The following is a 23143-nucleotide window of genomic DNA, read 5'->3' on the forward strand; positions in this document are numbered from 1 at the left end:
AAGAAGCTGGGGTTGGACACATGGGGACACATAGTCTCATAGGACCTTCTCAACCCAGATAGTGTAGGCTTTTCTTCTTCAAACTGAGGACACAGATACTTCCAACAGACGTGTTTTAAGATGGTGACTGTGACTGGAGTGTAAATACACAAGTCAGGAAGGATAATCTGCTGTCATCAGAAGACACACAGGTGACAAGTGTGAACTTGGTGGTGACTGTATGAATGGAGAGATCAAAGTGTGTGGACAGTGACAAGTGTAGTATTCAGGAGTGATGCTGGGAAGTAATTTAGGTCCCAAGTGAATGCTAGAACCATCCCAAGGCAGCTCCCCGAGCGAGGGATACAGGAGTGGCTGGGATCCTCCCAACATAGACATTTCATATTCATTCATTCATTCATTCATTCATACCTGCACACTTAGATTTAAACAGCGTCCTTGTCTTATTGAGTTGTTTTAAATGTATTGTAAGTAAATGTTTGACTTGAGTATTATCCCATATACCCAATTATAAAAATGTGTAAAAATGTCTTGGGTGAAAAGGTACCATAAATGGAAGAAACATAAAAGATGTTCTGCTATAGAGAAATGATGGCTGTGAAGAAGGCTTGGCCAGTCCCAGTGAGAGACTGGTTCCTCCTGGTGTGGAAAACACTTTTGCCCACAGCGCAGGGCCAGACTGCTCCCACCAAGTCATATTCATAGTCTCTGAAACCTGCAGATAGAGCAAAGCACGCACTATTCTGAACACGATTTAGAAAGCATGTTTGGGATGTGAGGCTCTTTCCTCCATGTTGAATCATTCCCTTGTAGTGAGAGAAGGGAGGCTCATGGTGCCATTGCTTGACTCTTAAGGCCCTGCCACACGAGGACAGCTGCCTGCAGGGGAGCAGGGGCACCAGGGATGCAGCCTGTAGGCGGTCACTCATGCTTGGGCAGGCTCATGAGGTTTGTCACTCATGCTCCCATAGGCTGATTTTCACTGCTTCGTCAAGCTGGACATTATTTCTTTGGCCTAGCACTGGTGCCTAATCTGGATGAACTGTTTGTTCATCCAGAGCAACTTGCAACCCTTATGCTCATTTCCCCACGGTATGAGAAGACGAGCTATCTGGGAGTGTGAATTCTGTGGAGCCGGATGAGTGGTCCCAGCCCTGCAGTGTGGATCTAGAAGACAGGAGGGCTTCTGCAGTCTTCCAGGGCAGGCAATAGTATTCTGAACTTGCTGGTGACTGGAAATGGAGAGATCAAAGTGTGTGTAAGGAGGGATGCTGGGGAGTCACTGTCCAGCCTGTGACTACCGCAATACAGCAGCAAGGTAGCTGCAAGAGATTCGGGATGCATCAGCTCAAGGCCTGTCTCTGAAACATGTCCCTTCTGTGTTCCCCGTTAATTTGGTGTACTCCTCACAGTGGGGCTGAGGCTAAGTTAAGTCATAGGAGGGCAAGAGAACACTTCTATCATTTTTGCTGCTGCCACCCCTCCCACAGAATCCATAGGTGCCTATATACAGATCTCATCTCCAAACAGGCATTCTGTTTCTTCTTACCCTTATGTACCCTGGCCTTGATGCGCATGGCCTCCTGAAAAGCTGAGGGGAATAACCAGGGGTGAGTGTTTACTGGGCACTCAGATGCTGTGCCAGAATAGTTTTATTTTAGGGTATTATATATACTTACAAGTTTAAAAATGATAAATTTTATGTACAAAGATCAGACAGTAAGAGGCTACAGAGAAACTATTCTCGACTATTCTAAACTATTCTCAGAATGGAAAGTAGAAAGGTCACAGAAAGTGACCAGAAGCACATGGATATAAAGATCAGACTGTCTTTACACTCCAGACTAAAAGGCTCCCCTCTTCCTAGGTGATATGTGAGACCTTCCAACATCATGGTGCTTCAGAGCGTGGCATCCAGACTGAAGTGGCAAGAGGGGCCGGAAACCAGCATTAGGGTGGTCGCCTATAGCCACACGACAGGTCCAGTACCTCGCCACTGCCACCAGGAAGCAATGGGCCTCCCGCTGCAGATGTCTTAAAGTGGACTCAGTCCCCTTGCATTACCCGAACCTCAGAGAGATCCTCTGTGCCTTCCAGCTTCAGATTCTGAGGGAAGAGAAAAAAGAAACACAGGCTTTGACCTGAATCCTGAGACAAATTTTAGTGGCAGAGACAAGGTGACTACAGAGAATGGGTTGTTTCATCATCTTAAGGAAAATCACCTCATGGCAAGTACAGTGTGCACAAAGCTGCCTTTCAGGCCTTGTGAGGTGCAGGAGAAACACAAGGATCCTTCTCTGCCTCTGCTTCAGTTGACAGAACTCCAGAAAGATTAGCCTGTCCACGTAGGCCCACAGCGCCATAACCCCATCCCCGAGCTGTCACACCCGACAGCTGCCCTCTGCTCAGCACCCATCTCACAACTCTCTCTCATCTTAACTTCAGGCAGCGTTTCCCCTCGGGCTAGCTGACTGCCAAGAGATTATCTTTTTCCCTCAGAGGCTGCAGCGGTGAGACCCGTTGGCACTCAGCATCCACCCCACCCTCTTCCCTAACGTGTCTTGCTGGTATGATGCAGCTCAAGTTCTGGAAGCTGTTGAGAGGACGGAGGCTGGGCTCAGCAGTTGAGCACTTGTAACACGTAAGGCCTAAGTTTGTCTAGCGCACGGGTCGTGGTGAGGAAGCGGCGGTTCCAGTTTGGACGGTCAGTTGTAGGCTGCTGGCTACGGGCGCAGAGGGAAGAGAAGCACAGCCCAACCCTAAGCCCCACCACAGCGATGGAAGACATGGGAGTGACTGAAGGAGAAAAGAACAGATCAAGGTCTGGGGCGAAGTGTTCGGGGATGTTCTCCTGGGGTGGGGGGCTTAGGAAATGTCAAAATGCTCCAAGTCCAATCCTGTATCAGCCTGACAGCACACAGGCTGTGGCCATCTTGCATTCTTCAGATATCCAGGCCTCTACAGGGGAGACCTGATTGTAGCAAGAGGGAGTCAAGCTGCTAAAACCTTCACCATCACTAGGGAATGGGGCAGAGCTGCAGAGCAGGGACCTCAGCGAGCCACACTCCTACTCCAAAAGGGTCTCGATGGCCACTATGTACGCTCTTTCTTGTCAAGGTGGTAACAGAACCCTCGTCAGTTACTGGGCTTTTCTTAGCCTTTCTTCAGGTTGCTGGCATGTCAGACACCTCAGAGCTTCTATTAGGAACCACAGAGACTTCTACTGTCGTAACCACAGACGGGTGCTGTGTGCCTGACACTCTAGCCCCCATGGGGTTTTTTTGTTTTTTAATAACTGATCTGGGTGATGGTGGTGGCACACACCTTAATCCCAGCACTCAGGAGGCAGAGGCAGGCGGATCTCTGAATATGAGGCCAGCCTGGTTGTACTGGCTGGTTTTGTGTGTCAACTTGACACAAGCTGGAGTTATCACAGAGAAAGGAGCCTCCCTTGAGGAAATGTCTCCATGAGACTCAGCTGTAAGGCATTTTCTCAATTAGTGATCAAGGAGGGAGGACCCAGCCCACTGTGGGTGGTGCTGTCCCTGGGCTGGTGGTCTTGGGTTCTATAAGAAAGCAGGCTGAGCAAGGCAGGGGAAGCAAGCCAGTAAGTAACATCCCTCCATGGCCACTGCATCAGCTCCTGCTTCCAGTCCTGACTTCCTTTGGTGATGGAACAGCAACATGGAAATAAGCTGAATAAACCCTTTCTTCCCCAACTTGCTTCTTGGTCATGATGTTTGTGCAGGAATAGAAACCCTAACTAAGACACTGGTCTACAGAGCAAATTCCCAGACAGCCAGGGCTACACAGAGAAAACTTGTCTAGGAAAAGAAATTATTTTATTTTATTCATGTGTGTGTCTATGTTTCTCCATGCGTGCGTGTGTGTGTGTATGTGTGTGTGTGTGTGTGTGTGTGTGTGTGTGTGTGTGTGTGTGTGTAAGGCCAAAAGAGGGTGTCAGATCTCCCTGAACTGGCATTATAAGAGTTGTGTGTTGCCCAATATGGGTGCTAGGAGCTGAAAAGGAGTCTGTGCTCTCACCCACTAGTGTGGCAACCCTTGGAAGATCTGCTATAAAAGCTCTAGTGAACTGGCAGAGGGCAGATTCAAACACCCCTATACTTCCTTGGATGACCTACCTTTTCATTTGCTAAATGCAGGAGACAGGCAAATGCAAGGGGTATGGAGAGGTTCTGAGCCATGAGTGGGGGCAGCCTGGAAAAAAAGGGGCAAGCACTGAGTAGGTCATGCATCCCAGAGAACAGAGCTCCTCCCTCAAGTACAAATCACACACATAAAACTACTAAAAACGTCTGAGGAACAGTGGATCCCCAAGGCTTTGGAAGCAGATGCATTCCTAAGCAGGTTAAGCAGGTTGTCCCAGTCTGTATTTGGAAATAAAATGTTTCCTAGACTGCTGCAGCCACTCCAACAGGGAAGGGCTGTTTACAGCTTATCCATGCACAGGGCAGAGCGCAGCTCCTTCAAGTGTTTATCTCAAGTTAAGAGTTGGCAATGGGCCCGTCATGATAAAAGTCCACCAAGAAGTTGGCCAGGGCTCAGAGGGGACAGCCCTGTGTCTGTCAGCACCCACCTTGTCTGCAGGTCCTTTGTGAGCCCACTGAGTTTCTTCTCATCAGCCACTTCCTCAGGGGCCTCTTCCTTCCCATTGTCAGTGTGGTTTGCCTAGCCAAAGAAGCATAAAGAAAAGTGTACTGAATGACACAAAGACAAAGTCTTGGGTGTCTCTGAAGACCTTAAGGAGGGTCTTAGCTTCTTCCCCACACTAGCACTCTTAAGAGGTGCTAGAATTTTTGTTTTGTTTGTGCTTTTGAGTTTCTGTCCTCCTAGCAGTCCTGAAACTCACTATGTGGACCAGGCTGGCCTTGAACTTACAGAAGTCCATCCACCTGCCTCTGGCATGAGCCAGCACGCCTGGCTGAATTCACCGTGGTGTGACTGTGGATAGTGGACCGTAAGTCCTTGTTCATCTTTCATATTCTAGCCATGATACGCGTGATTAGACCCTACTTGGTGCTTCTGTAAAGGAAGACTACTAGACCAAAGCAATGGTGGCAGTCCCCTGCAGACTGAAACCTCTCGGACTCAGCCTTTTCTTTGAGCTGAGGGTCTCCACTCTTCGTTACAGTGCACACTAACACTGTGACTGAGGCTTTCTCTGATAAATCCGAGACCACACAGCTTAGGGTCCTCAACAGTCATGAATTTCATTGCACAGCCAGCAAAATGTGTAAGCAAGAATGGAGTCTGTAGAGCCCTGTAGATCTGAACAGCTCATCAGGGTTCTAGGTCTGAACACTTAGGGCTGGCTTTACTCTCAGGAGAAGCAATCTGGCTGTGTGATTAGTTCTCCAGTGCTCCCGCTGAGAAGTGATGACCCAAAGCACAAGCACTTTCTGACACTTGTAAGGCAGTCAGTCACTCCAGATGCTCATCAGGACTGTAAAGCGTTCCGTTGCTAAGGTGGCATGAAGAAGTAAGGTGATAGGTAGTGGCCAAGGCGCCAGCTCGCCTGTGACCAGCTTCCATGGCCTGCTCCTCTGCTGGGACAGGAGTCTGTTTTAAACTTTGACCGCATCTCTCTGCTTTGGGGCAGGACCACACCGAGGGATCGTGAACTGAGATATCAGCTTTCCCCTCCCACACACTGGGGACCTAAGGAGCGTGCGTGCTGTTACCTCTATGTCAGTCTCCTTTCTAGAAAACTCTGTCAACAGACTCCACATAGTCTGCTTCAGCTTCTTCATGTCCATCTTTTTGGCAGTCTTGGCATAATGAATTTCTATTTTATTCACCTGAAATAGGTGTAGCAAAGCAAAATTAGGCAGAAGAAAAACATTCACCAGAAGTCTGAGAGGAAAAAGTTGGAAATCAAAGAGGAATCCCGGCCGGGCACAGTGGCGCACACCTTTGGTGCTAGCGAAGCAGAGGCACTGAATCTGTCAGCCTGGCCTACAGAGCGAGTTCCAGGACAGCCAGGGCTACAAAAACAGAAACAAAAGCAAGAAAGCAAGCCAGTCTCAATCTCATACACAGAGGTCCCTTTGGGAACACTAGGAATTCCTGAAAAAAGATCTTATTTCTTTCTGTTTTTACCGTTTGGATTTTGTTGTTTTGCTTTTTAAGACATGTAGCCAAGTGTGGCCTGGCTACACTGGATCTTACTAGTTAGATCCTAAACTTGTCAACCTCTTGCCTTCGAGCGGTAGAGCTGGCATTATAAGTATGTACCACCATGCTCAGTTTTTTTTTTTCTTCGGGGCTGGGGACCGAACCCAGGGCCTTGCGTTTGCTAGGCAAGCGCTCTACCACTGAGCTAAATCCCCAACCCCACCATGCTCAGTTTTAATGAGCCAGAATTTAAGGAGCCAGTGCAGGGGTAAACACTCCACCAACAAAGCTGTATTCCCAGACCCTAACTTCTTTTTTTTTTTTTAAAGCTTACAAAGCAATTTTTTAACAGAAAATAACTTGAAAAGTCCTGTTCACAGACGGCGGCCATGACGACCACCCTTCCTTCGAGTGCTGTCAGAGGGGATGGGGGTGACATCCTCAATCCACCCAATCTTCATCCCAGAGCGAGCAAGAGCTCTGAGGGCTGACTGGGCTCCAGGTCCAGGGGTCTTGGTCCTGTTTCCTCCTGTGGCCCAGAGTTTGATATGCAGGGCAGTGATGCCCAGCTCCTTGCACCTCTGGGCCACATCCTGGGCAGCCAACATGGCTGCATATGGAGAGGACTCCTCTCGGTCAGCCTTCACCTTCATTCCACCAGTTACTTGGCAGATGGTTTCCTTGCCAGAAAGATCGGTAACATGGACACAGGTATCACTGAAGGATGCAAAGATGTGGCAGACACCAAATACATTCTCTCCTTCAGCCACCTGAGGTCCGAGGCTGATGACCTGTTCCTCCTTCTTTTCCTTCCCCTTGCGAGGTGCCATTTCTGAACGTCATCTCCAGACTCCTCCACCAGAAAGCCTAACTTCTTTAAATTGGAGGAAATTTAGATCAAGACCAAGAATTGCAGTAAGAGAAAAACAGAGGAAATGGGTAGCACCCAGCCTGGCTCTTGGGATAGGGGATCAGGCGTTTAACATATGACATGAGCTGAATCTGGCCAAGGTGCCTCAGAAGCCCACAGCAATGCTCTTTGCTGCAGCCTTCATTCATGCACTTTATCGGTATGACCAATCCATTCCCACTTATGGCTTGGGTTTGATTCTCAACACTGCAAAAGTAATTAAAAGTTAAGATAAAATAAGGTCTTTGGAAAGAGGTCACTTCCATATAACCTACGTAGTCGGTGCCAAGTAACTAACCAGTGAGCAGCTTAGACAGTGCAAACGTGTGTGAAAACTCAGACAACAGATTAGGAGGTAAACGGAAAACAGGTGGAGCGCAGGCTGATGGGAGTCACACCTGAGACATTAAACGGCCAGGAAGCCACACCATTTCTTGCTGTCTCTTCCCTACCTTCTGAGGTTCAGCCACCAAGTTCGACTCTCCATAAGTTGTGATATCTACTCCTTGGCTTTCAGGGGAAATGTGACCATTCTCTTGTGCTGTCTTTGGATCAGATTCAAGGTCAAGGGTCCCAACTGGTCCCGCAAATAAACCGTCTGACTCTTCGTAATCACTGTCAGCATCCTGGGCAAGGAAATAACTCTTCAAGTTTGGCAGATGCTGTCAATGGAGCTCAGAGACCACCAGAGTGACTCCATGGACACAAAGCAGAGTCCCACCAACCTGGCCTGCTCGCTTCCCTTCTTCCTGCTTCACATAAACTCTACTACAGAGAGAGGGGTCTCTCATCGGCTGAGACCTCTGAAGCATGAGTTTAAAGAGCGTAGTGACCACAGAGACCAGTGTCCCCTTTGCTTAGTAGCTAGATGAATATTTCATCGTACAGAAAGCATTCCCAAAACACGGAAGCACAGCCTGCATACCTCGCCCAACAAGAGCACAGAGCAGGGGCTGGGCATGTAGCTTCTCAGCAGAGAGCACACACACACACACACACACACACACACACACACACACACACACACACACCACACACACACACACACACACACACACACACACACACACACACACACACACACACACACGTGAAGTACTAGGTTCCATCCTTACCACCCTAAAACAGGACCGGAAATCCCAGGTACTATCTAATTGGGTAGCAGGAGCCCTTACATGCTTTGGACACAGATCCATGAACCCCAAGACGACCTTAAGCTTGCCTTGTCGCTAAGGATGGCCAGAGCTGATCCTCCTTCCTCTACTCCTGACTGGGAGGGGCCCACCACACCCAGTGTGCCCATTAGACTAAAAACGCCCCACACAGCCTCATGGAAAGTGGCACTATTAGGAGGTGTGGCCTGGAGGAATGAGTCCCTGGGGGTGGGCTTTCAAGTTTTCAGAAGCTTAAGCCAGGCCCAGTGTAGGTCTCCCCCTCCCCGACTCTCTCTCCCTGCTACCTGCCATCTAGACACAGAACTCACAGTCACCTTTCTAGCATCACATCTGCCTGTGGTCACCATGCTTTTCCGTGATGTTAATAATGGACTAAACCTCTGAACTGTAAGCAGGCCAAAATTAAATGTTTGCCTTTATAAGAGCTGCCATGGTCTTCGCAGCAATAAAACCCTAAGACAGCTGGTTATAAAGTGCTGGGAACGAACACCTGGGTTCACTCATGCTGGTCTACAGTCTCAGTCCACAGAAAGTCATTCTCAGAACCAAGCCCAGCGTAAACAGATCAGAGCTGTGAGATAGGACAGAACTCTGAACAGGTCCCCTGGCTGGTCCTTAGGCTCTGAAGTTGGAGAAACATCAGCCAAAAAGTCAGACTAGATTTTCATAAAAACAACAGTCTGTCTCTCCCCACAGTAAGGAAAGAAACAGAAAAACTGACTGCCCGCTTCTGTCCTCCCTGCACGCAGGGTCACAGAGGCTCTGTCTCCTCCCCTTTGCTTCCATTTGCTGTTTCTTCAGGAGACTCACAATGAAAATCAAATTACCAGCACCCACCAAGGTCTGAAGATGAGGAATGGCTTGTACAAGTCCTCCTGATAGGTAGGCACCTCTAGACACTTCTTGGCCCTACTAGACCACACCACTTTCACATGCCTCTGTGTTTTATCTCATAGCCAAAATATTAGCTCCTGCCTGTGAACAGGAAGTGTGGTTCTGGTCCTTTGAAAACCCACAGGAGCCAAGATTAGTGCCGTGTCACGCAGGCCAGAGACGATCCACTTACCTAGTCACTAGCAGAGTCTTAGTTAGGGTTTTACTGCTGTGAACAGACACCATGACCAAGGCAATTCTTATAAGGACAACATTCCATTGGGGCTGGCTTACAGGTTCAGAGGTTCAGTCCATTATCATCAAAGTGGGAACATGGCAGCATCCAGGCAGGCATGGTGCAGGAGAAGCTGAGAGTTCTACATCTTCATCTGAAGGCTGCTAGGAGAACACTGGTTTCCAAGCAGCTAGGAGGAGGGTCTTAAAGCCCACACCCACAGTGACACACCTATTCTAACAGGGCCACACCCACTCCAACAAGGCCTAATAGTGTCACTCCCTGGGCCAAGCATAAACAAACCACCATTCAGAGGCTGCCCACTGCTTCCTGCCCCCGGAGTATAAGTAAAGCAGCCACACTGAGCTCTTTCCTCAGCACTGTTCACTGGCAACAGAAACCAGGGAAGAGACCACCCTCCATTTGGAAGAGGCAAGAGCTCTTCGCCCCTTACCTGAAGTCCAGGGCAGTAGTTGGAGGTGTCGTTCGGGTTGTTGTAATCATAGTCTTCAATCTCCTCATAGTGCTCGGTCTTGGCCTTCTGGTTCTGGCTCATCTTAAGCGACTAGAATAAAGGAGGGGGTGTGCAAAAAGAAATTCTAAAAAAGCAGCTACTGGACAAGCTGGGAATATCAAGCTGTTTCCCATTTCAGTCTCATTTCAGAATGACATGACCCTAGAGTGGGGGCGGGGGGTCTAAAGGGCTACATAGTCTAACCAAGTCTCTACTGCACAGAACAACACAGGGTACAGGACACAGAGCTTCCATTCACCCCCCAAACCAAAACCCTTCCTCCTCTGACCTGCAACTGCATCTTCTGCAGTTTATTTAGAAACAAAGGCTGGCTACCGTCTACAGCTTTCTGAAGGAAACCCTACTCATACTTGAACAGCCTGCTAAGAACTCCTTCTCTTAAAGGCAGTCTACTGGGGCTGCCGAGAGGACTCTGTACAGTGCCGGCCTTGCAAGCACGAGGCTCACATCAGGATCTCCAACAGCCATGTAAAAAAGCAGGTGTGGTTGTCCCCATCTAACCCTAGGCGAGGAGAGCTGACAGATGGATCCCTAGAACTCTGCTGGCCAATCAGTTTAGCTTATTGGTAATTACAGGGTGAAGGGAGAGACGGTCTCAGAAAGGAGCTAGGAGGATGGCTCAGTGGGTTTAGCTGCTTGCCAATAAGCCTGACAACTTAAGGTCAATCCCCAGGTTCAATATGGTAGAAGAAAACTGACTCCTCCAAGTTCCCACACGGGACACACAAGGAAGACACCCAACACCTATATCTGTCCCAGCATGTACACATGCATGAATGCATGCAGCACGCACACACAAATAAAAAAGAATAAATAAAGGCAGCCGCCCCTTGCTGGGGCAGCGCTGCTCACTACCCAGCAAAGAAAGAAGCATCTAGCTCTTCCCTGCTTCTCCCTGTGTCCTCCCTCCCTCAGCCTCCCTCGGCCTCCCTCAGCTAACAGAGCCAGGCCTCCCTCCCTCCCTCTGGGAGCACTCAGTGACCACAGCCCTCAAACACCTGTAGCTCTTCCCTCCCTGTCAGTTATTCTTGGAATATGTCTTTGAGTTGAGGAGAATGTGGCTGGAGATGGAGTTAGCTTGAAACATTATCTTGACTATTCTAACTCTAAAATCAACCCCTTAGAACAATATTTTTATAATACAAATTCAAAGATAATATCAAACATTTAGTGAGCTAAGAAATGGCCCACTAGCCAGGCAGTGGTGGCTCATGCCTTCTATCTCAGCACTCGTAAGGCAGAGGCAGGCAGACCTCTGTGACTGCCAGCCTGGCTTACAGAGCCAATTCTAGGACAGCCAGGGCTACTGTGCAGAGAAACACTGTCTCAAAAACAAAAAAGGAAAAAGAAACACCCAACTTCCTTCCACTGTTTATTTTTTTCTCCCACGTGGAGAGGTTTAATGAGAAAAGAGTAGAAGGGGGGGATAAGTAAGGGAGGCCAGCCATGGGTACATGGAGGGAAGGGAGTCGGGGGAGGGGGAAAGAAGGGTCAGGGAAGAGGGCAAGAACAGGGAAGAGAACAACAAAGAGCCCTTCCACTGTTTGACACATGAAGCTCTTCTCCATTGAAAATCCTTCTCTGTGTATGTTCAAGCTCACCCCTAGCCAAGCTTCTAGTGTGGCTCCAAGGAAGAACAAAGGACCTCCAGCTCCTGCGGCCTGACTGCCTCTCACGTGGTTCTGAGTACAACAATGACCTCAAGCTCTTTCCTCCACAGAAACAATAACAAGCAAGGCGTGGTGGCTCATCCTAGCGTTTGGGAGGTGGAGACAGGAAGCTGGGCTACACAGTGAGTTTCAGGCTAGCATGAGCTACAGGGTAAGATCCTAGGTGGGGCAGGGGTCAGGAGCAAGAAACAAAAGCAATTTGTAGAAAATCTGCTACTGGCTGGGGTTAAGGAAATCAAACAATAAAAGCCAGGCCCTACAATTGTCCATCACCTTCACCTCTAAATATGCAAAGTGCTATCTTGGCTATCCTAATAAAAGGTTCATAATCACAGCTACAGGGAGGGTAGCCATCCAGGAGGCTGTCTGTGCGGCTGGACCTCGCCTTGCTCTGCCATCCTGCATCAGACTGTCCATCCCTCCCGGGCCACAGTTGCAACTCCCAGTGCTGTGCACTTTGTGCTTACCACAGCATTTCTGTTAAGTGAACAACACTGATCAGAAAGAAAACATGCCAGTCTGCTTAAGTAGAATGTTTAAGTAGTCTATTAATGTACGTATCAGTGAATTCAGGAAAATACATGCATATCATTAAAACTGCATGGTGACTAAACATAGTGGTGCACAACTGGAATCCTGGTCCTTCAATGTGCTGAAGCAGGAAGAGCCCAGGACTGGGGCAAGTGGGGAATACGCACTGAGCTCAAGGCTGGCCTGAGCTACAAAAGAAAACAAAAGCTAGAACATGCTCCTTAGTAAAGTTCAATCCCTAGTACCACAAAGAGAGGAAAAGAACTCAAGCTCGTGTAGAGGAACAGACAAAATAAGGAAGAAACTACAAACCAGTCCAGTGTGGAACCACGAGAGCTGAGCGCTCCCTGCGATGGGCTGTAACCAGGAGCAGCTCCCCGAGTGAGGGCTCTGCATCTCCGTCCTCAGTCTGCCTCACCACCTGCTCTCCTGTGATCCCTCCTTTCCTCCGAGGTACTGCCCAGCAGCCACAGGGCAGGCCACCAGATCCACAGACCATCCACAAGCCTGGCAACCACACAGCTTAAAGAAGGGAGGCACTATCTTACCCTTATGTCCGGTTTCAGGTGAAGCTGGACCAGATTATCAGTTTCATAGAGGAAATCTGCAGGAAGAGTGGTGGCTTTCCAGTTTTGGTTCTCCAAAGTGGACTTGGTCAGAATGGTAGCAACCTATTTGTTTAAAAAAATTCTTAATAACAATGATAAATATCACTTTAAGGCAGTTAGGAAGGGTTTGGGCATTGCTCTACTACTAGCAACTCTCGGGGGTCTGTATGATGGAGTGAAGTAACTGTACCGGGCATAAGAGTACAGGCATTTAATCTAAGTATTCAGAGGGCTGAGTCAGGCCACAAGTTCAAAGGCAGCCTGGGTTGTAGAGGGCAGGAGACTGGGCTACATGGTGATATCCGGTCTAAAATTCTAAACTTTCCTGACCCAGCCACTGACTTTGTTTCTTAATGGTCCCTCAGGACTAAGGGAGAGGACAGACTACTTGTTTACCAATTAAAGTTATAGCTAGGCATGGTGACACATTTGGGGATTCCAGTCAGGAGGATCAGAAATTTAAGGCCAGTCTTTACTGCCTCCTGAGCGCTGGGAAAAAGGTGTGCGCCCTAACCGCCTGGCTTGTACCGTGATTTCTGACGGAAAGGGCAGGAGGAATGCAGTCATCTAAGGGCAGGAAGATCTGGTACAAACCTTAGTTTTCTGAAAATAAGCATCAAAATCAATATCATCATCAAAATTAATTTCAAAGTCTTTCTTTGTATTCTTCTTTTTGTTCTCTGTGCAGGAGGTAGTATTTTCTGCAGAAATAAACACAGTTTATGATACTTTTCACCTTGGTGCCAACATTATTTTCATCTCCAATGGCTATCAAGGGCCTTGTCAAGCTTAAGGCAGCACTTGTAGTAGCTACACATCACTAGGGTGGTACAGTCACACGCCCCTCAGCCACCTAAACAATGTTTGTGTTGTGGCCACACACATCAAGTATGGGACAGGCTTCATTACAGAGCCTGGGGCTGGAGGGGACTTCCCTAGTGTCACTCCTACAGTGTAAGTTGTGCTGGTATGTGGAAGCAGAGCAAGGCCATGAGCCCTGTTCTCTCAATCTTCCTCTTGCCCTTCATGCTGACCGACTCTCCAGGGTACCAGCCAGAGGCCGGCTCAGCTCCGCTGCTTCGGCCCCTCCTCAGGAGAGCATCGCTTTTCTCTGCTCGCTGCAGACCGCAGGCAGCATGTGCTGCACTCTGTTCAAGTCCCACCCACAAGGACTTACGCTTGGGTCGAGGCCTAAAGCGCCAGTGATCTGGGCCAGCCCACATCTTCATGGTCCGAGGACTGAAATAGGAGTATTCCCCAGGTTTCGTGGATAAAAAGGAGCACATGGTTTGGATGTCTCTGTCCCCAAGGGAAACAATTTCTTCCCTGTAACATATATAAAATCGTTTGTTTGTGTATACTGCATAGAATATAAACCAGACACTTACGTAAAGAAGCTGATGTCGCCAGAGACGCCAGCCACCTCTTCTACCACAAAGGAGCACTTCTTTCTTTTTCATTTTTTAAAAATATTTTATTTTATATGTATGGGGGTTTGCCTATATGAATTACATTACATGCCTGGTACCTCTTGAGGTCAGAAAAAGGCATGGAATTGGATGGACTTACAGGTGATTGTGTCTGACAGTCCCAGAAGCAGCCTTTCTAAGAATAAGTCCAAGCAAACGCTTCATTAAGAAACCAGAGAGTTAGCTGAGTGGTGGGCACACACCTTTGATCCCAGCACTCGGGACGCTGAGGCAGGCAGATCTCTGTGAGTTTGAGGTCAGATGATTCTATAGAGTGAACAGCCAGGGCTACACAGTGAGAACCTGTCTAGACGAAGGAAGGAAGGAAGGAAGGAAGGAAGGAAGGAAGGAAGGAAGGAATCCACCAAGTTTCTACTTTTTGAGCGGTTACAACTGTACCCATCCGATGGACAAGAAAACAGGTAGAAAAAGAAAAATCAGGGATTTAAAAAGAAAAGGCAGGTCCCTAAATAGCTCTGGAGTGCCTGAAACACAGTCCAGGGAAACAGCAGTGCTGGGCTGGATGTGGTGGCACACATGGGGAGGATAAGGCGAGAGGATCGTGAGTTTGAGGTCAGCCTAAGCTACACAATATTTAATCTCAGAAAACAAGCAGAGGACACCTGAGCTGAGAGTGGAAGGCAACTGCCTGAATCCCAGATCCGGGCCTTCTCACACGTGTGGATTTTCTTACACAACATGACAATCTTTGTTTCCATATGCTCACTGATTACGACTCCTAGACTGCCTTAGTTCCTCCTAAAAGTGAAAAGGATGCTCCACTTTACATATTTAGATCTCCAAACATTTTGGGACCCTTTAAAAAAAAAATCTGTTACGTCATCCAACTTCATTTGGTATCTGCAATACACAGGGCCCTATTCAGCTTGGCAGCTTTGGTGTGGGGAAACCCTCTCCTTAGGCACCTCTGCTGGTCTGAGAGGATAGAGGTGATGCGTGAAATCTTAGTCTTGTCTGAGTGCCTCTGTCCTGGTATTGAGCTGAGAATGAATCCTTACAGCTCACTCTACAGGGTAAGCAAACAAACCAAACCAAACCAAACAAACAAACCGAGAGCCCAAGAGACTACTATTTCAAATTCAGTTTTTAAAATTAAAACACAAGGGCTGGAGAGATGGCTCAGTGGTTAAGAGCACTGACTGCTCTTTCCAGAGGTCCTGAGTTCAATTCCCAGCAACCACATGGTGGCTCACAACCATCTGTAATGAGATCTGATGCCCTCTTCTGGTGTGTCTGAAGACAGCTACAGTTGAAGACAGCTACAGTGTACTTATATCCATAAAATAAACAAATCTTTAAAGGCCCCCATTTCCAGCCTGTTGGATGAATGCTGTCGAGGATCTAGACCATGTCATGGACTAATGTCCGAAGCTCCACGAGAACCACAGATAGACTGCTTCAGAGCCTCCCTCCTGGGTCCCCATGTCCTGCCCTCTGTGGTCAGCTCTTAGTAGTTAAGCACTTAGACAGGGAAAGGTGTGAGGAGACTCCATTCCCGACAGCCTGGCCTGATGCCATGCAGACTTACAGAACTCCCCAATCACCCAAAATATCCTTCAGCACACTCTGGGTGACCCATACCCTTGCCCAACTCCACGTAACTAACAGAAGCTATATTACAGCTGCACTGTGAGGCTGCTCCTCTCCAACCTCACTCCTTAGGGGCTGTCTCTGTCACATCTTCCTGACATCGCAGGGCCCCGCCCCTTCAGTCAGCTGTCCTAATGCCACTGAGCTAATGACTCCTGCCAGCCAGCAGAATACTGCAGTGAGCACAATGCCTGCGCAATGTCAGTTCTATAATGAAGTGGATCACCAACACGCAAAGCATGGTGTACAGGACCGGCCCAGCTACCTGGAGCTAGAGGTCTATTTAGAAACCGTCTGCGACCCTAAAGGCCTTACTGGCTGTCTGGGACCTGACAGATCTCTTTCCAGCTCCGGAACTCTTCCTGATCCCCAGCTGCACAAGGGTCTGGTTCATCGTTGTCAACAAAATCTTCCACCAGGGGCCCATCGGGGACATCCTCGTCATCGTCTTCGACCTCAGCGTTGATGTCAAAGACTTGATCATTCTTCTTAAACTTGTCCACCAGGGCCGACACAGACTACAAGGAGAAGACACGGCTCTCCAGCTGTCCTGTTCTTGGGATCACCCCAGCTCATCCCTGGAAAGCAGCCACCCTAATTTTCAGCCTCTCCTCTTCCTGCCCTGCCCCCACACCCCACGTGCTAGAAGCAGCGCCCTCAGGAGGAAGTTTACAGTGTGCAGCGCAGGTTGAAGCTGCATTGTGTCAGGCATACTTTGCAAACATTAAGCAGGACTCTGCATTCATTAACAGCATGTGGAGAACAGAGCTTTCCATGGAGACCACTTATGTTGGAGTAAGTAGGCTAAAGGGGGCCCAGCTAAAAATAAACAAAGGAAGGCTTTAAACATGACAGTTTCTCAGGAAACAGTGTGCCAAGGGACTTAACCCCCAAAAGAAGGAAATGCCTCTAGCCTGACTGTAGCCGGCAACCAAAGGCTACTGTAGCAAGCACACTCAAGAGCAAATCTGACCCTAGGGAAGCAAATGAAGGACAGGGAACTGACCCCAGAACCCACAGCTGCATGATGGTCCAGCGGGGGTTCACAGCCTCACCCTCCCAGCCCGGCTGAGAATCCGACCAAGTGCCAAGGGAAATACTCTCTGTGCTCTCGAATACATAACATCCGCGTCTCAGCTTTGGTTCCCACTGGGCAGAACTGATCTTGGGCTGACTGAAACCACCAGCCACTGGGAAACGCCCTGGGCCCTTACAAACCCCAGAGCTGACCACACCTCATTATGCGTTTCACTGTCCCATTTAGTAAACTGGAACCCGGCCAGGGAAGGGCAGAGCTGCTGGTCTTCTGCACACTGCTGCAAAGGAGCTGTGGGGACAGCAAGATGGCGGGAGAAATTACAGGCGGGCCAAGGCCTCCCCTTTAGAATAACACAGAGAAAGAGAGAGAGGCAGTCACCTCACTCACCTCAATGTTGGCTGGCTGCCCACCTCCTGACCCAGACACAAGTGCACTCACAGTGGAGTCAGGCTACATGCTATTCCAGATTTAAATGTATAGGAGAAACCAGAAGCACAGACATTTCATTCTGAAGTGTAGCTTGAAAATGCATAAGCCTTTCCTTAAAAGCAAAAGTTTTTAAAACTTTTAAAGCTTAAAGTTCCTTAGAAATCACATAATGGTACTCCTTTTGGTCTGAAACCGAAGTAACTACAGATGATATATCTCAGGGAATCAGAGCCCTAGCCAAGGCCATAGACACAGAAAACAAATTGCTAGGCAGTTATCTGGGCAAAACGTCTGCAATAGAAAGAATATGGCTCTGATGCTGAGAGCACTGACTGCTCTTCCAGAGGTCCTGAGTTCAATTCCCAGCAACCACATGGTGGCTCACAACCATCTGTAATGGGATCCGAGGGAGAAGACCGCTGTCACTCGGCTCACAGAAGGGATCGCAAGCATGCAGTCACTACACTCCAGCACATGTCCTTCACACTGTCCCCTGACATTCCTGGGCCAGGAGGAAAGAGGGAGAACTGGGGGTAAGGGAAGATGTTGAAACCCTGCCTATCAGGACACTACTAACAGAATAGGTCAGTTCTTAACTGCCACAAGAATAAGTCACAACCCCCCACAGGTCCTAAAATGACCTGTGAACTGGGAGCAAATAACAGCTGACACCGACCCTCCAGGGTGAGCCTGTGAGTGCCAGAGTTGGGTGTGGTAAACGATGAGCAGATGAGGTCCACGGCACATGGACACAATGGTGGCTTACTGTTTAGACTCCTTACCACAGAAGAAGGAAGAAGAGAGTGGACTGCTAGGCACTGTCAAAGAACACCCAATGTGGCTTTCTAGAAGAGCCACCCGTATAATCAGAAGCCACTTGAAGTGGCTAAGATGCCCTGATGAAGGATGACCTTACTCACCTTTTAAGTCTGTCATGTCTACGAAACCCAAATCTGGCAACTCGAGAGGTTCTCCCGAGGAGAGAGCCTGCATGTTGGAAGGAAAAAGCAGCTCACTTCTATAGTCCTGGCAGTGGAGGGTGGAGAGAAATACCCCGGCCGTGCTGCACTCATCGAAGGAGGCTGCCGTCTTCTGAAACATAGGATCCACCTGCATGGGAGGAGAAGGAACCATAGAATGACAGCAGGTAGCGCAGGAAACACAAGCTCACCCAGCTCCGTCCACAAGACTCGATTCAGATGGACGGTGTACAACACACAAGGACAGACACCCTGCTAGAGGCAGGTCCTAAATGGTTCCATCTAACAGTCCCAGCACAGTAAATGACATCACAACAAATTCTGTTGCCTTACTTAACAGACCAGTGAGATGGAGCCAATCAGAGGTTCCAGCCCCCCTATTTGTTCTGGGGACTTCTATTTAAGGTGGGGTCTTACTCTACCCCCAGACTGGCATCTCACTCAGAAGCCCTCTGCTCCAGCCTCCTGAGTGCTGGGTTACAGGTGTGGGAAACCACAACTGTCTCACTACTGTTCCTCTAAACAATATTTTTAAGATTTGGGAGAACCCAACCAGAATGGCTAGGTGAAGGACAGGCAGAATCAGAAGGGCTAATGGCAGAGCATGGCTGGCAAAGATTGCAAGGAGGCTCTGAGGTTGGGTCAGGGAGAAGAGGGACACAGTCACATGATACCAACCCAAAGGTAAATCACATCCCATGCATGAGGACAGGGCAAGACAAAATGCATGTGAGGCAAAAAAAAAAAAGAAAAGAAAAAAGACACCACCTGGGATCTCCAGGAACAGGTGCTTTAAGAAGTGGCTTCCAAGGAGAAGCATGACTTGGATCTGATAAGACAGAAGTGGCTCCCTGGCCCTCCTGGGAGGGTGTGATCTTGCTGTCCTCACAGCCCCAGGGCAGCATCCTGGGTCCCAGAAAGGGACACGCTCTATACCCCCAGCCTCTCAGCTGTTCCCATCCAGGCAGCTCCACAGTGCCCGCCATGAGCTGCTCACCCTTCCTCCCCAGGGCCACTCATGCACGCACCTCCCCAGAACCAGTGTGGTCGCTGCTGGTTCCTTTCTCAAATGGTAACCAGTGCTCCTGTGTGCAGCCCAGACCTACGGGTGCTGAGTCTGCAGTTAATGACCCAGATCTATCCAGCCTTCCTTCAAAGCTCGGCCAAGCCATAAGCACCGGCCCTGCCGACTGTCCTGCTCAGTTTGCCAGGGACCTCACAAAGCGCACGCACACGTCCTCACCGCACACTTTCCGTCTGCTTCAGAGACGTTGATGCTGCTCAGATTCTGCTCGATGGTTTTGCAGGACTGCTTCTTCTTTGGCTTTGCAGCCTTCTTAGTCCTCTCTGTTTCCACAGCACTTCCATCTGAAGGGGTAACACCAGGTCTTAAAACCCTCTCCAGCAGTCATAGCTTAAACAGGAAGTCCCCTCGAGTCAGCAGGCTGACCTAATCTGCTGTTCCAGCCCAACTGGATTACTAGACAATCATTTATTTTACTTCTAATAAAAACCATGCAGAAGCGCCCTAGTTAGTGTTTACTCAATTTTGTCTAAGTAATTCCTAAAGGCTTTTATACAGTGCTTGGAACTAGTGTTGCCAAAAGCAAGCTCCTACAAGGGGAATAAAAGGCCTTTAACAACCAGTAAAACCACCCTGAGAAACCCTAGCACAAAACACAAGTGTAAGGGCTGTCAGTCAGATGAGGCTCAGTTCAATGTCCCAAGAGACAAGTAGATATATAAAATAATTAACCATCCATCATGAATCTCTACAGAAGCAAGTACACTAGATTTTCCTGTATTTTCTCATGGAAAACCACATTCTGGAAACAGACATGCCTTCAAAAGAAAAAAACAAAAGCCTTCCAGATTTTTGTGTTTTCACCCTGATATGTCTCAAATATTGTCCAGCACATACCAGAAGCAGCCCCTTAAATCGATCCCAGCCTGTGTACCTCCACTGTGGCTCTCTTCTCCTTCTTGAGGTGGTGTGTCTTTGCCCAGCCCCCCAAGGACTCTGTATACATCAGCATGGACCGCATCCACACGGACGGCATAGATCTTAGTGCTGGCATCCAAGGTGCCAGCAGCCACCTAGTTCAAAAGCACAGCTACATTCATGAAGAGGCTCAGGACAGCACTTTGAACAAGTGAAACCCAGCTAGATTTATAAAATACTTAAAAAGAAAAAGGACAGAAAGGTGCTCAACGATCGATGGAAAATAAAAACATGCCTTTTTTCTCTGCATTTCACCCTTTGAGGAAAGGATATATAGGAGTCTGGTACTGTCTCAAGGGGGGCGCCTGTGTGTGCAGAATCCAAGTGTGGGAATGGTGCTGTCTCAAGGGGCTCCTGTGTGTGCAGAATCCAAGTGTGGGAATGGTACTGTATCACAGGGGGCGGGCGTGGCTTCGGGTGTGCAGAATCCATGTGTGTTACAATCAGCACCGGAGACAAGCACTGGGCAAGCTGTACGGGAAGTATGCATTCTCCTTACTTTAAAGTTTGTTGGTTCTGTGTCTTTCTGCTTCAGAATCTCTGACATGAAATCAATCAAATGCAGGCCGAAAGCATTCTTAGTAGTGATTTTCTAGGGGAGAAAAAGTTAAAGATTTATTACTCATAGGCTTGGCTTTTAAGTGCGTGTAAATAAAGTTTACATACAAAACCTGTATCATGTAAACAAGCCCACTAAAGTTTACAGACAAATACCCTCACTGATCTCAGTTCCTATAACAACAGAGCCAAGCTTATACGGATCCCTCCTCCTGAGAGCTCTAAGCTTTGCTCTAAGAACTCTGCACAGAGGACTCAGTCAAGTTGGGAACTATGAGGCAGGAACTAACCACCCTCACTCCCCTTTACAGGATGGAGCTGGAGCAGGGAGGTCAGTGATTTGTCACAGTCACCCGGTTTATACGTGGAAAAGAGAGGGTTCTGACAACTCACTATTAGCTTCCACACTCACACCATTTGCCTGTAAGCCATGTTGTTGTGTGAGATGTACTGTGAGTAGAAGGCTCTTCTAAGAACATTAAAGTTCTGACAGAAACAGTACAGCCACACTAGAGAATAAACAAGTCATCACATCTCCTACCTAAATCAAGAAAGCCCAAGATCATAATTGCACATGTCGGTGTACTCCTGAAATCTCTGGAAGTGAGGCAAGAGGCTTACAAGTTTAAGGCCAGCCTGAGCTATATAGCAAGATCCTGCCTAAATAAATATAATAAAAAAAAAAGCTGGGGGGTTGGGGATTTAGCTCAGTGGTAGAGCGCTTGCCTAGGAAGCGCAAGGCCCTGGGTTCGGTCCCCAGCTCCGAAAAAAAAGAACCAAAAAAAAAAAAAAAAAAAAGCTGGGCACGGTGGAGCACACCTTTGATCCCAGGGCTTGGGAGGCAGAGGCAGATGGATCTCTAAGAGTTCAGGGTCAGCCTGGTCTACAAAGTGAGTTCCAGGTCAGTAGGGCAACACAGAAAAATCCTGTCTCAAAAAAACCCAAAAAAGTTAACAAGAAAAACCAAAAAGCAAATAAACAAAAAAAAAAAAACAAACCCCAAGACAACAACACCACCACCCAAAAAACAAACAAACAAACAAACAAAAAAACCCGAAGCCAACAAATACTCACGTTTTCAGTAGAAAGCTTGATACAGGTGGAGTAATGTTCTGTAATCTGTGTGTTTGTAAACTTAGGTATGGGAGCTGAAACATCAATATTCCTAAACAAAAGACAAAAATTCTAGCAAGATCTACAATACACTTACTTCAAAACATAAATCAAGAAGGCAGGTGCAAGCGCAGGCAGGCGCGCGCGCGCACACACACACACACACACACACACACACACACACACACACACACACACACTAAAACGAGAAACAAATGCCTATACTCAAAGTCCTCTGGAGGCACCAGGACCCTTACAACCCGTGCCACCCCGACAAAACCAATGCAGAATTGCACGCACCTGTTAGGGGAGGCCAGGTGAATCGAGTCTGTGCTGAACTGCAGGTCAATGACCCTGGAGCGTCTCCGCTGCATACGCTCCTTTTCATCGTCATTCTGAGGAAAGTCTTCAAGGACTGGGGTTTTAGGAGTGCCGAGAGGGGCCTTCGCAGGCCGGGACACTGAAAGCACCCGTTCCAAAGGTGAGGAAACAATGTCCTGTTGTCCACGGGTCTTCAGAGAAGAGTTATTCATTTTTTCTGGTGACAGAACAAAATACTTGCTCAAGAAAGCTTCAACAGAATAATTTCCTATATGGAAAGGGGACCCAGCCATATGAGGCTCCCTGCGTTCTCTTTGAAGTCCTGCAATGCATGATGCTAGACACTGCAATTTGGGTTTCTTGGTAGAGTTGGGGTTGAGGGGTAAAGAGAAGGATGATAGGACATATATCCACTTCACGGCTACTGTATGTATACTCAAGCAAACCACAGGACATATGACTGACAAGGCAGGACTGGGGGTCAAGTTGATTGGTGGAGCATTTGCCTAGCTTGCTCAGGGATAGCCCATCCCTAATATGTCCAAGGACAGAGAGATGGATAAGACAAAGCCGTTGCCCTTGATAAACTCACAAACACTGCAGAACAGACATCTGTCACTCATAATCCCAGACCGGGGAGACACGGTTGTTAAGCAACGATGAACCTGGTCTAGAGTCACACAGGCTGGGCTCTAATCCTGGTGCCATGTCTTGGCAGGAAGATGGGGGAAAAACATTGGAAATATGTAAAACACACACACACAAACACACACACACACACACACCCCATTCCTAAGAACTGCCCACAGCATGCAAAGGCAAAAGCCTTCAACAGTAACCACATTAACCAAGCAGACAAAAATGAGAAACTGAGGTTTACTCACCTCTGATATGAATCGACTCAACACCAAATTTATAATTTATTTTAATTTTAGGCGTACTGGTGTTT

The 23143-nt window shown here is 48.2% G+C and overlaps 2 protein-coding genes across 2 annotated transcripts; both read right to left on the reverse strand.

Annotated features, from left to right (window-relative positions):
- Positions 1-1617: 1617 nt before the first annotated feature.
- Ncaph (non-SMC condensin I complex subunit H) lies at positions 1618-22408 on the reverse strand. The gene is made up of 17 exons (XM_032904150.1): positions 22174-22408; positions 21835-21925; positions 20702-20794; positions 20159-20297; positions 19444-19568; positions 18141-18330; positions 16988-17079; positions 16068-16270; positions 13850-13998; positions 13267-13373; positions 12613-12735; positions 9783-9893; positions 7498-7671; positions 5703-5819; positions 4598-4689; positions 4143-4218; positions 1618-2106 (listed from the first exon to the last, which is right to left on the reverse strand). Exons 1-17 carry the CDS (start codon positions 22404-22406, stop codon positions 2047-2049), a joined length of 2175 nt encoding a protein of 724 aa, XP_032760041.1. The 5' UTR covers positions 22407-22408; the 3' UTR covers positions 1618-2046.
- On the reverse strand, positions 6360-7486 carry LOC116901926 (40S ribosomal protein S14-like). The gene has a single exon (XM_032904149.1). It carries the CDS (start codon positions 6963-6965, stop codon positions 6510-6512), a length of 456 nt encoding a protein of 151 aa, XP_032760040.1. The 5' UTR covers positions 6966-7486; the 3' UTR covers positions 6360-6509.
- Positions 22409-23143: the final 735 nt, after the last annotated feature.

The sequence above is a fragment of the Rattus rattus genome, chromosome 5, assembly GCF_011064425.1.
Source record: "Rattus rattus isolate New Zealand chromosome 5, Rrattus_CSIRO_v1, whole genome shotgun sequence".
NCBI classification, from domain to species: domain Eukaryota; kingdom Metazoa; phylum Chordata; class Mammalia; order Rodentia; family Muridae; genus Rattus; species Rattus rattus.

Bases quoted from the DNA above. Each gene is read 5' to 3' on its own strand.
- Ncaph (XM_032904150.1), bottom strand. From the start codon at position 22,406: ATGAATAACTCTTCTCTGAAGACCCGTGGACAACAGGACATTGTTTCC. The intron at 7,672-9,782 runs GTAAGGGGCGAA...TTCCTTGCCCAG, and splicing joins ACTACTGCCCTGGACTTCAG to GATGCTGACAGTGATTACGA. The intron at 4,219-4,597 runs GTGGGTGCTGAC...CTTTTTTTCCAG, and splicing joins ACAAAGGACCTGCAGACAAG to GCTGCCCCCACTCATGGCTC.
- LOC116901926 (XM_032904149.1), bottom strand. From the start codon at position 6,965: ATGGCACCTCGCAAGGGGAAGGAAAAGAAGGAGGAACAGGTCATCAGC.